General features: G+C 52.6%; 3 protein-coding genes across 3 annotated transcripts; all 3 read right to left on the reverse strand.

Moving 5' to 3' along the window:
• Positions 1-414: 414 nt before the first annotated feature.
• On the reverse strand, positions 415-4,047 carry LCP9604111_8293 (pyruvate carboxylase; the record flags this gene model as incomplete). The annotated part of the gene is made up of 2 exons (XM_039076420.1): positions 415-522; positions 577-4,047. The coding sequence occupies 2 exons, from the start codon at positions 4,045-4,047 to the stop codon at positions 415-417; spliced, it is 3,579 nt and encodes a 1,192-aa protein (XP_038925678.1).
• A 31-nt stretch (positions 4,048-4,078) lies between these two features.
• On the reverse strand, positions 4,079-5,462 carry LCP9604111_8294 (uncharacterized protein; the record flags this gene model as incomplete). The annotated part of the gene is made up of 3 exons (XM_039076421.1): positions 4,079-4,095; positions 4,178-4,248; positions 5,287-5,462. 3 exons carry the CDS (start codon positions 5,460-5,462, stop codon positions 4,079-4,081), a joined length of 264 nt encoding a protein of 87 aa, XP_038925679.1.
• Positions 5,463-6,671: 1,209 nt separating this feature from the next.
• On the reverse strand, positions 6,672-12,062 carry LCP9604111_8295 (uncharacterized protein; the record flags this gene model as incomplete). The annotated part of the gene is made up of 6 exons (XM_039076422.1): positions 6,672-7,001; positions 7,052-11,272; positions 11,339-11,710; positions 11,794-11,820; positions 11,930-11,950; positions 12,024-12,062. 6 exons carry the CDS (start codon positions 12,060-12,062, stop codon positions 6,672-6,674), a joined length of 5,010 nt encoding a protein of 1,669 aa, XP_038925680.1.
• Positions 12,063-12,156: the final 94 nt, after the last annotated feature.

Consider the following 12,156-nt stretch of genomic DNA (forward strand, 5'->3'; position numbering starts at 1 on the left):
CACGATGGCCGGGGTATTGATTTCCTAGATAGATAGATAAGTACTTATGACCGTACAGGTGGCTAGAACAGTGCTCTGAGTGCTCTATCCTGCTGCCTATTATATCCAGCACAGAGAAACAAGAAGATTTATACCAAAGAAATGTATAGTTATCAACCTGAGCCGTAAATTGACGGATTTTTCAAAGCCGTTCTCGGGAGAAAGACGGGAGAATGGGGAGAAGCGTGGGAATAGACCTACAAGTGAATGTACTAAGAACTTTCAAATGGTTGAACAGAAATACTGTTTGATTCCGAATAAACCTAAATTCAGATATGAACTCGAAAAACATAAACTAAAGACGCTGAGAAAACATTCAAATCACACCACGCATCACAAATTGTGCATGGTTCGTAGTACAGAGTCGCTATGCTTTTACGCCTTGCTGATCTTGCAGATCAGGTCCTGGCCATCAACGGAGTCGCCCTCCTTGACCTGGAGGTTGGACACCTTTCCGCTGTGCGGGGCGGAGATTACCATTTCCTAGAGGGGAGTTAGCAACAAATTATATGTAATAGAAAAGAAATAACAACATACCATCTTCATGGCGCTCAGCACCGCAATAGGATCACCCTTCTTGGCCTCGTGGCCATCGGTGATGCGGATCTCAACCACGACACCGCTCATGGGAGCGCCAACCTGGCTGCTATCCGTGGGGTCGGCCTTGGCGCGGGCGAGGTTCTCGATCGAGGCGTTGTTGTCATCAACACTGACCTGGCGGACTTCACCGTTGACCTCGTAGAAGACCTCACGCTGGCCAGTCTGCTCGGAGAGAGGACCAATGGCGAGCAACTTGAGGATCAGGACTTTACCTTGCTCTAGCTCGACATGGAACTCCTCGCCGATCTCGGGCTTGGCAAGGAAGTAGCGCGTCGGCAGAACGGACAGATCACCATACTTGGCCACGAACTTGCGGTAATCCTCAAACACCTTGGGGTACATGGCGTAACTGGCGACATCGCACTCGGTGGCCGCGCCGTACTTCTCGCGGATATCGTTCTTGATCTTGATGAGGTCGATGGGTTCCAAGTAGAGACCGGGGCGCTTGTCGAGCTTGCGACGGCCGCGCAAGGCCTTGGTACGCAGGGGCTCGGGGAAGCCGCCGTAAGGCTGGCCCATCAGACCTTCGAAGAACTCCAAGACTGATTCAGGGAAGTCAAGTTGATCAGCACGGTCGAGCACATCCTGGGCGGACAGCTTGTTGCTGACGATCCAGGAGGCGAAGTCACCACAGACCTTGGAGGAGGGGGTAACCTTGACGATGTCGCCCAGCAACTCGTTAGCAACCTCATACGCCTTCTTGGTCTCAGCCCACTGCTGTCCGAGACCCAACTGGCTGGCCTGGAAGATCAGGTTGGTCAACTGACCACCGGGGATCTCGTGCTCATAGACCTCGGGGTCAGGGCCGGTCAGACCGGCCTCGAAGGGAGAGTAGAGCAGACGAAGCTGAGCCCAGTAGCTGTCCAGAGCGCGGACGTGGGACAAATCCAACTTGGGGTCGTACTGGGTACCCTGCAGCGAAGCAAGAAGAGCACCAATGCTGGGCTGCGAGGTCATACCAGACAGACTGTCGGTAGCGGCATCCACGGCATCAGCACCGGCCTCGGCACAGGCAATCATGGAGGCGACACCGGTTCCGGCAGAGTCGTGGGTGTGGACGTGGATGGGGAGATCGGGGTAGCGCTCGCGGATGGAACCGATCAGCAGACGGGCGGCCTGGGGCTTAAGCACACCAGCCATATCCTTGATTCCAAGAACGTGAGGACCCATCTTGACGATCTTGTCCACCAAATCCAGGTAGTACTTCAAGCTGTACTTCTTCTTGGGGTTCAGCATGTCACCACTGTAACACATGGTGGCCTCAACGACACCACCGGCTTCGTGGACGGCCTTAATACCGACCTCGAGCTGGTCAATATCGTTCAGGGCATCGAAGACACGGAAGATATCGACACCATACTTCTTCGCCTGCTTACAGAAGTGGTAGATAGCGTTATCAGGAAGGGAAGAGTAGGCAACACCGTTGGCGCCACGCAGCAACATCTGGAAGGGGATGTTGGGGACGGCCTTGCGCATCTTGCGAAGTCTGTCCCAAGGATCTTCATAGAGGAAGCGCATAGCCACATCGAAGGTGGCTCCACCCCAGCACTCGAGCGAGTAAGCGTTGCTCAATGCGTAGCTGGTCTCAGCAGCGATGTTCAGCATATCAATTGTTCGCACACGGGTGGCAAGCAACGACTGGTGGGCATCACGCCAGGTGGTGTCCATGATCAAGCAGCCCTTGTTAGCGCGCACGGCGCGAGCGAAGCCCGCAGGGCCTTCCTTGTCCAAGATCTGCTTCCAGCCCTCAGTGCAGGGGGTGGAGATGTCAATGGGCTTGCCCGCAGCATCCGTGAGAACGGGCCTGATGATCTCGCCCTTGAATTTGGGCTCACCGATCTGGCCCTTGATGCTGCTACCGTTGACAGCAACGTCACCCAAGTAAGCGAGCAGCTTCTGGGCACGGTTCTGGCTGCCAACGAGGGTAAACAGCTCGGGGGTGTCATCGATGAACGTAGTCCAGCAAGTACCATCGATGAATGTGGGGTGACTCAGCAGCGAAGCCAGGAAAGGAATGTTGGTCTTGACACCGCGGATACGGAACTCAACCAAAGCACGCAGCATCTTGCGGCGGACAATCTCGTAGGTTGAGCCACGGCAAGTGCACTTGACCAGCATAGAGTCGTAGTGAGGGCTAATAATGGCACCAGCGAAGCCGTTACCACCGTCCAAACGGACTCCATTACCACCAGCAGAGCGGTAAACCTCGATCTTACCGGTGTCGGGGGAGAAGCCCTTGGCGGGGTCCTCAGTAGTGATACGGCACTGAATGGCGAAACCACGGGTAGAGATGCGGTCCTGGGTAAGTCCAAGTTGTTCAAGGGTTGCACCCGCAGCAATTTGGATCTGCGCGGCCACAAGATCGATACCGGTGATTTCCTCGGTAATAGTGTGCTCGACTTGAATTCTGGGGTTGATCTCGATGAAGTAGTGCTCATTGCCACAGACAAGGAACTCAGCGGTACCAGCGTTGCGGTACCGAACTGACTTGGCCAGTTTCACGGCATCAGACAAGATTCTATCACGAACATCGGTCGGAAGGTCCTTGGCAGGAGCAATCTCAACGACCTTCTGGTGGCGACGCTGGACGGAGCAATCACGCTCGAAGAGGTGGACAACATTGCCCTGGTTATCACCGAGAAGCTGAACCTCGATGTGCTTAGGCTGGTCAAGGAAACGCTCGACGAAGACGGTACCGTTACCGAAGGCGGTGCGGGCCTCGGAGGTAGCACGCTCGAAAGCGTCACTCAGCTCGGACTGATCACGAACAACACGCATACCACGACCACCACCACCAAAGGCAGCCTTAATGATGATGGGGAAGCCAAATTTATCAGTGAAGGTCTTGACCTCTTCAAAGCGCTCAACGGGACCAGGGGTTCCCGGGACAACGGGGACATTGCACTTGATAGCGGCGCTGCGGGCAGAAACCTTGTCGCCAAGGGCATCAATCGTTTCGGCGGTAGGGCCGACGAACACAATGCCAGCTTTCTCGACGCTCCGGGCAAAGTCTGCGTTCTCTGAAAGGAAACCGTAACCGGGGTGGATCAGCTGGACGCCGTGCTCCAGGGCGATCTTGATGATCTCATCGCCGGCCAGATAAGCCCCCACGGGGGTATATTGGCCTCGGTGGCCGATCATGTAAGCCTCATCGGCCTTTTGGCGATGCATTGAGAGACGATCTTCGTGTGAGAAGACTGCGACCGTCTGGAGGGACAGTTCGTGTGCGGTACGGAAGATACGGATGGGAATTTCACCACGGTTGGCGACCAGAATCTTTTTGAAGTGCATAATAGTCGAGTTGGCCCGCAGACGACGGTGGACTGAGTCCTGGTGGTGCTCATTGTGATCCTCGAGGATGTCGGACTCATCAACCGCCTTATCCGTCTGGCGGAGCGGGGCAGCCATTGTGAATGTATGTGACGAGATGAGAGATCGGTTACAAGGGTTTGTTTACTTGAAAGGAGTGAATTAGGTGAGGTTCGACTCTAGAGCTTCCTCCGGAGGTCCGGTATGGAAAGCAGAGGCGGTGACTCACTATAAGAAGCTGGGGGAGCTCTCCGTCCAATTTGAGGCCGGTTTCGGCAGATCACTGCACAATCGCTCGCACTGTGCTTCAGTATAAGCAATGGAAGCTGTATAGAAATTGGATAGGATAGTATTTAAAGGGTGAAATAGAAAGACAAGGGGGGGAAGAAAAAGAGAGGACAAGAAGGTTGGGAGGTGGGAGGGGGGTTAGATAAAGAGGGGAATCAGAAGTGTGATCTACCAAGTCACAGGTACTTGCCGAGACGCGAGGATTGACTCCAGGAATGAGGTAACAAGTACATACAGGTTCACCGGTACACCGGGACCAATGCCTAGAAATTGGGAATGATCAAATCGAATAGGATAATAATAGGATAATAAGAATAGGATAACCCAATAATCGAATATATCCAATTCGAGAAATGTAATTTGCTAAAAGCATAACGAAATCTATGCGGGGCTTACCATCTATACCCATAAAGGAACTATACTAACCCTAGCTACAACCAATGTTCCTATTATTCCCATTCCCATTCCCAACTTACCCCGGACGATTCCTCTCGCACGATAACTCATAATCCTCGCACGATAACTTCGGGTAGTTTAGGTAACTTATTCCGCCAATCTACCTCGGGCCATCGGGATCAACGTCAGCATCTAGGGAACAACACGAAGCCCTTGATCCTTCAACTCCCAACTGTACGGATATTCGCGGGAACTAGACGAGGGAAAAGGCCGGAGGAGACTCGGAGAACTCTCGACAAACACATGTGCAGAGCGAGAAGTGGATCGGGCCAATTCGATGGACACAGGGTCCCCTCTCTGTCTCCTAGGGGAGAAGTGGCCGAGTCGATATCGACATAATTTCACCACCGACCTCCATGTATGAAGGTTAGATAGGAGGGGTCGATCTGACTCATGTCCAGACATTTCCAAGGTTCCAAGGTTCCAGGGTTCCATTGAAAAGATTGGAAATCTCCAACCGGTCATGCGTCCACTAAAACGATTTTAAAAAGGATTGGCGGGCCGATAGGGGATCCTATGAATCCTATGACGATATTTGATTTGTGTCGGTACGACCGGTACGGCTCCTCTCCACTATTAAGCGCCCCTCCTCACCTCATCCCGAATTCAATCTCATAACCATTCCACTTGGCACTCCCGGGGGATCTCCCGCTTGTACGGAGTATGACAGGTACGACTATCTGGTGGATCTTACGCAAGAACGCGACATGCCAACGCCATTGGTATTCCCACCGTGTCAAGGGTGCTCTGAACACCCCGAGCTCTTCCATTGTTGGCACCATAAGCCAGGAGAAATGCAAACCTGATCTACCTTGGTCTACCTTATTCTTGCAGTGCCCAGAGAAACTTGCAACACCCTTGCTCTTCTCTTCTCTTGGCTGATAAGCTTCCGCTTTAGAGATGAGAGCTGGGCAATCACCGCTGGCAGCGCTTATCTATCAGCATCCAACCTGGAATTTCCCCCGAGCCATTGGCGTCAACCCCTTCACACTTCTGCATGGACTCGCAATCCCGACGGAAACCCACCGCCCGAGGCACTCCTCTACCACCAGCCCCCACCTTGGAAGTTTGTCCAAGCCGTTGGCATGGATTCATCAGGATCAACCCTGGTCTGTTCTGGTTACACTTCTGCATGATATCGCATCCCCGACGGAGGGATCTACTCCCTTCTTTCCACCAGTAACCCTTGCTGGCTGTAAGATTCTTCCCCGCGTTAGGTGCCAAGTCTCCGCCGGTGGAATTGAGCGTTTCCATCTGTCCGGGCCGAGGGGGAATTCGGCAGGCTGGGCTCGTCGGAACTGTGAAACCCTGTGTTTTACATTGTATACCTCAGTAGTTCCGTAGGTAACTCAAAGCCTAAAAAAAGAAAAGTACGGAGTGGATTATGCTTACTTGTTCGAGCCGACGTGTAAGAAGAGTGGGGACGGTACAGCATCTCGTACAACCGTCCAATACTAAGCTACCACCGCACCCCATGGGCAAAGCTAAAAGCTGACAAGGCAGTGAGTGATCTGCAGGAAGACTCACCTTCAATCCCATGGGGGGACATATGTAGTTGCAGATTATTTGCCATCGTGTCTTGGCGATGCTACATTCCTCACCGAAGACCCTGAAGCTCGAATGGATCCGCCTGGGCAGACGCTTGGCAGGCTCGGGACTGTGGGGGAAAGGGAATAACTGACGGTACTGCGGTGAGAATAAAATAACGAGGGAAATCGCAATGCTATTACTGAATATCGGGCCATGGCCCAGACTGTTAAAAGCATGGGAAAAACGGAAGCTTGTCAAATACATGCGGCGAAGAAAAAAAAATCAAAAAGCAAGATTAATGGGCTGTCATGAGTTCCTCCTATGGCACGCTCTTGGCGTAACCATCCCCCATATGAAATCGTTCCTTTTGCAACCTCAAAGCATCACATCCGCTGTATGTTACAAATGCAAGAGAAACGGAGAATCAAAAGCAAAAACGGTGCACGGTTCTAGAATCCACGATACCCAGTTGCCTGGGGTGTGAGACCGGCGCCGTTTGATTGAGGGCCCTGTGTCAGCATGAGCCGCGAGCCCTGCAAGATGGGAGTGTTGTCCTCCTCTGTTCGAGTTGTCTTCTCCCGGTTCTTGCGCTCCTCGTTGTCCTTCTTGAGCATCTCGATCGATCGGGTCTGTTCGCAGAGGAAGTTGATCATGAAGGGCATTGTGAAGTCATGAAGACCCTTGCGCCATGAGATCTCCATGATGACATCGGGGCGGATGAGGTCGTAGCAGGCATAAAGCATGCCAACGTAGCATTCGCGGCTCCCAATATCGACGAACTAGTTAAAATTAGTAAAGTCTCGAGCAATGACAGACATAGCAAACTTACGTAGCGGAGAAGATCCTCTACAACATCGGCCTTAGCAGAGATAGCGGCGGTCTCAATAGCATCTTTGTAGAGCTTGTCCTGCTTGGAGAGCGCGATCGACTTCTCCCAGCGCTTGTTGTTGCGGTAAATGTTGGCCGCAATCTGGCGGAAGAAAATGAGGTCATGCTTCTCCAGGCGCTGGGCGAGAGCCACAGCATCAAAGTTGTCATTCTGGTCAACAGAGTCCTTGAGCAGCTTGTGGTCCTCCTCTTCAATTAGAAGCTCGTTAATGGCGTCGTTGACAGCCCGCTTGTTCTGGGACTGAACATTGAGCAGGAAAGGCTTGATCAGAGGAATATTGTCAGAGCTCTGGAAGATACGAACAACACGGTTAACGTCGATACGAGCGGTCAGAACCTGAAGCAAGTCAGTGAGCAGAAGGGGCTGCTCCTGAAGGTAGAAGTTCAGCGCGCGGTAGTAGATCTCCAGGTTGGCAACCTTGACAACAATGTCCTTGAACGAGTGGTGTTCCCAGGCATCGGCTGCACGCTCCATCATGGCGAGAGCGGCATTGTCCCACTCATCGTAGTGACAATACAAGAACACCAGCTCCGGCCAGAGATTGGCTTCCTCGGAGGCCCGGATCATCTTGGGGATGTTGATGCGAGACCAGAAGAGCTTCAGGTGCTCCATGACACGGTCTGGGTGGTACTTGGACAAAGCAATGCCAAGCTCGGTGAACATACCCATGTGGGCCCGCTCGAGACCAAGACCTGCCTCCAAGACAGCGATCAGTTCGTCGAAGTATCCATTGCGTTCGTACTGGCGAACAAGGCTCTGCAGCTCTTCGGCGTGAACAATCAGGTTGAGACCGCAAATCTGGGCAAGACGGAATTCCTTCTTCTCGACACAGGCCTCGTTGACCTGCTTCCAGACCTTGACGCTGTTGGCCTTGCGGGCACACTCCACTGCAGCTTGATAGTCCTCCAGGTGAACCAAGGTAGTCGCCAACTTAGCCCAGTTAGAGATGTTGGTGAAGAAAATCTTAGCAGCATGGTGGAAGCCTTCAGCATAAGCCTTGTCACCGGAGGCTTCAATATCCGCTACATTGGTAGTGCGAAGGAAGTCCTCGAGCTCAGCAAGCTGGTCCAAACGGGCAAAGCAGAAAGCAAGAGCAGTATCAATAGCCGGTTCACGCAGGGTCTTGCGCGCCATGCGAAGGAACTTGACGAGATCCTCGTCCTTGCCTGCATGGGTTGCAATCTCAATCACCTCGTGGTAATTAGACGGGTCCTCGGCACGGATGTAGGACTCAATTGAGTCAGTCACACGAAGACCATCAAGTTGAGCCTTGGCAACCTTGCTCCAAACGTCGGACAGCTCGACACGCTCAGCGAACTCTTGAGCTCGGTCGATGCTGACAATGTTCTCCACAAGCACGTTGACGGCGGCCAGGTAGTTATTGACCTTCTTGTAGATTTCAAAGGCTTCCTCGTACAGACCAACGCTGGTACACATCTCAGCAATCTCATCGGCGGAGAACTCGTTGAGCTTGTGAATGTAGTCCATCAGACGACCCTTGTCAGCCTTGGCAGCAGTCAACATCAAGAGGTTCTGCAAGCTGGTGTTATCACTGAAAGGAGAGGGCTCCAGAATGATCTTTTCTAGCAGCTCAATCAGCTCGCCAGGCAGGTCCGCATCAAGGAACGACTTGACGGCGACAGATACCTTCTCGGGTTCGGTAGACTCGGGGACCGCGGTGGCGATGACCTGGTCTACAAGAGAACGCCGGCCTTCATTGTTCTCGCTGAGGACAAAGGCCCAGATCTCAGGATCGGCACGCTCAACGAGGTAACGAGCTTGGGCACGGAACATGGAGTTCTCATTGGTGATGCTAATGAGCTCCAGGTCGTTCTGGCCCTTGCTGTAGGCAATGTACGCCAAGTTGGGATCACGTTTCTCGCAGTACTTTCCGACAATGAGAGTGTCGTACTGGTCGTTCTCCTTGAGGAACTTCTCTGGGTCGTTATTGCTGTCAATGTAGATCTTCGCGAGAGCGTTGTAGACAGCTTGCTGCTGGTTTCCAGTGGCCAGAGTGGCCTCGAGGAAAGGCAGGAGCAACTTGAGGCGGTTTCGGCTCTCGACCTCAGTAACGAGTTCATCGATAGGGATAACGGCTGGGTCAACAGTCGAAAGCAGATTCTTGATGATGCTCTCCTCACAGTCAACGTCGAGCAAGCCACCAACAACAGCAGGGGCGCGACCAGGGTTGACGCGCTGGACATAGACCTCGATCGACTTGAACTGTTGATTCTGGTAGAGGTACAGGACCAGATCGTGAATAAAGTTGAAACGATCACAAACGATGATCAGGGGGAGCTGCTCTGTCAGGCGGGCTTCCTTTAGGAAGTTCTTCACCTTCTCGGGGTTGTAGTAGTTACTCTCACGGCAAATACGCTCAACCTCAGTGACCTGGTTCATGGCGGTGGCAGCCTCGATGTACTTGAAGTGCACTTCAGGGTCCTCGCTGAGGTTGACAATGCTTCCTAAGTAGTAGTAAAGACCCTCGGCAGTGCGGTATTTCTCGAAAAGATCGATCAGACGGTTAGAACCGAGAAGATCGGAGAACTTGGTCGCAATCTGAACCACAGACTGCAGGTTCTGGCGAATGTTCGATTCCAGCATGGTGTCCATGCAGTCGAGAGTCTGCTCCACAGACAAACGACCGAAGTAGCTCATTAGCCACTCGGGGCTCAGCTTGTCGGTGCGAACAATGTTGCGCTTGATGACAGCTGGATCATCCGAGTTCTCCAAAGCACGCTGGATGAGACCGGCATTCTCACAAAGCTGGGCGATACGCGGACGGTCGAAGTGTGTGAAAATCTCGTTCCCGAGGATGGCGTCTGCGACCTGGGGGGCGTTGACGAGGTTCATCTCCAGAAGACGAGTCTGCAGGTGGCCATGCTCAGGCTTGTTGTCCTTAAGAGCGTCCAGGAGGAACGAGGTGGCCTGCTGGATCATGTTCTGTGACAGGAACACGTCGACAACGCGGTCAAGGTCCACCAATGCACCGTTTTCTTCATTGGCGAGTTGAGTAGCAAACTCGGCGCCCTTCTCGGGGTTTACACGAACAATGTGCTGAAGCAGCTGGGTGTAGTCTGGCTGGTATCCAACTTGCTTGGAGTATGCAAGAATCTTGTCGAACTGACCAGTCTCCGCGAATCCAGCAACAACCTTGTTAGGAACATTAGCTTCGAGATAAACAGTCAGAGCAAGAGACATGTCGTATGGCCGAATAATGTCACCGAGCTCCTCTGAGCTCTCCAGCTTCTTCTCCTGCATCCATTTCTCAAGCAGGTGCTTACGGTTCTGCTGCAAGACGGGTCGGACAAGCTCAACACTTTCGTACTTGTTAAGCGAACCCTTGTCTAGCAGCATACCAAAGTACTGCAAGATCACCGACATCTGACCGGTTTGAGGAGCGCTCTTGAAACGGTTGATTGTTTCCAGAGTGCGGAGGAAACCCCGGGGAGAGTTGGCAGCAATCTTGGCGGCTGCGGCGTAATCCTGCGAGGCCATGAGAGAGTCAAATTGCTGCTGGTACAGGTGATCTGCACCTGGAAGGCCAGCCTTCGAGGCAAGTTTGATAGCGAGACCGGACATGGCGGGGTTCTCCATGAGGTACTGGATGATATTCGTTTCGTCGACGCTGACGGCCAGGACTTGGCCCTTGCGATTCACACCAACCAGACCGGCTCCCTCGGAATCCGGAGTCGTGGTGAAGATCGTTTCACTGGAGATGCGGTTCATGAAGATACAAGTACCAGTCTCGAGATCGTAAAGGTGGATGAAGCCATATTTCGTAACGAGGTAGACCACATCGTACTTGCTAGACACCTGCATTGCGACGGGGAAATCATTGACCGCCTCTTGCGGGAAGTACACCTCGACGGCCTTCTTCTGGAAGCGAGGGTTGGGTTCTTGGTGGTCAATTTCGGCGATTTGCAGCTTGGCACCCGTTTGGGTACGAACGGCGAAAGTGAAGAGGCTGTGAGGTAGGGGGGAGCCCTCGACGGTAATGCTAGCGAAAGAGGCGGCGTGACCTTCGATAAACTGAGAGATTCCGCGCTCCTTTGAGTAAAGCTGCATCGATCCGACGACCCGGCCCTGCTGCTGGCTAATACCGACCACGACCATCCACTTCTCCTCGGCATTGACGCGGTAGTTGATAATTTGGCATCCCTAAAGAGTAGACGCAAGTTAGCATACCGGGCTTCCATTGTTGTATCCACGTGGCAAATCACATACCGCAAGATTTGGAAGCCGGTCGAACACCTTGACAGGGTTCTGCTGTGTGGCATCGTAGACATCCCAGTGATAAACTGCTGAGTCGGTGACCAAACCGAGGGATCTTTCGCTGAACCACTTCCAGTAGACAATATCTTCATTCATATTCGCTGACTTTAGCTTTTGCCGCGCGCCAAGGTCGAAGATCTGAATGGTACGGCCCTGAGCCTTCAAGGCAATGATGTTCTTGCTCCAATGCATGATCGCACTGTCGGCGTTGATCGGGCGTCGTAGAACTTCATTGTTGTTCTTGAGGTCGATAATGATGACCTCTGGTTTGGCATCATCGTCTAGCTTTTGGCGAACACAGACGTAGTGATCAGATTCTAGTGTCTAAAGCGAAAGAATGTCAAGTTAGCCGGGCCTTGTCATCCATGTTTTGAGGGTCAGTCGCAAGGTGACATTAGACAACTTACACATGAAGTGAAGCCAATTGATGCCGGCTGTAAGCATAACAGTTAGTAGCAATCCTAACATATCCAGGAATATTGCGATGCGCGGCCGGTGCATCCGTCTCAAAGCTCGACGAAGATCATGGTTGGTTGTACATACCGCAATGCCGACAGAGGTCAGCTGTACAATTCAGGCGCAGGTCAGCTTCAAAGCTTCAATAGTTATAGGATAGAGATGAGGGGTAGGCACGTACATTGACCAGCTCTGTGAACTTGATAGGGAGAGGTGCCATATTTACGTAGGCCGCAGTACGACCTAGTCCGCTGAATGAAACGCCACGCAAAGGCAAAAGAATTGAAGTATGATGAAAAAGGGTGATGAAATGC

The sequence above is a fragment of the Penicillium roqueforti genome (assembly GCF_015533775.1).
Source record: "Penicillium roqueforti strain LCP96 04111 chromosome Unknown scaffold_31, whole genome shotgun sequence".
NCBI lineage: Eukaryota > Fungi > Ascomycota > Eurotiomycetes > Eurotiales > Aspergillaceae > Penicillium > Penicillium roqueforti.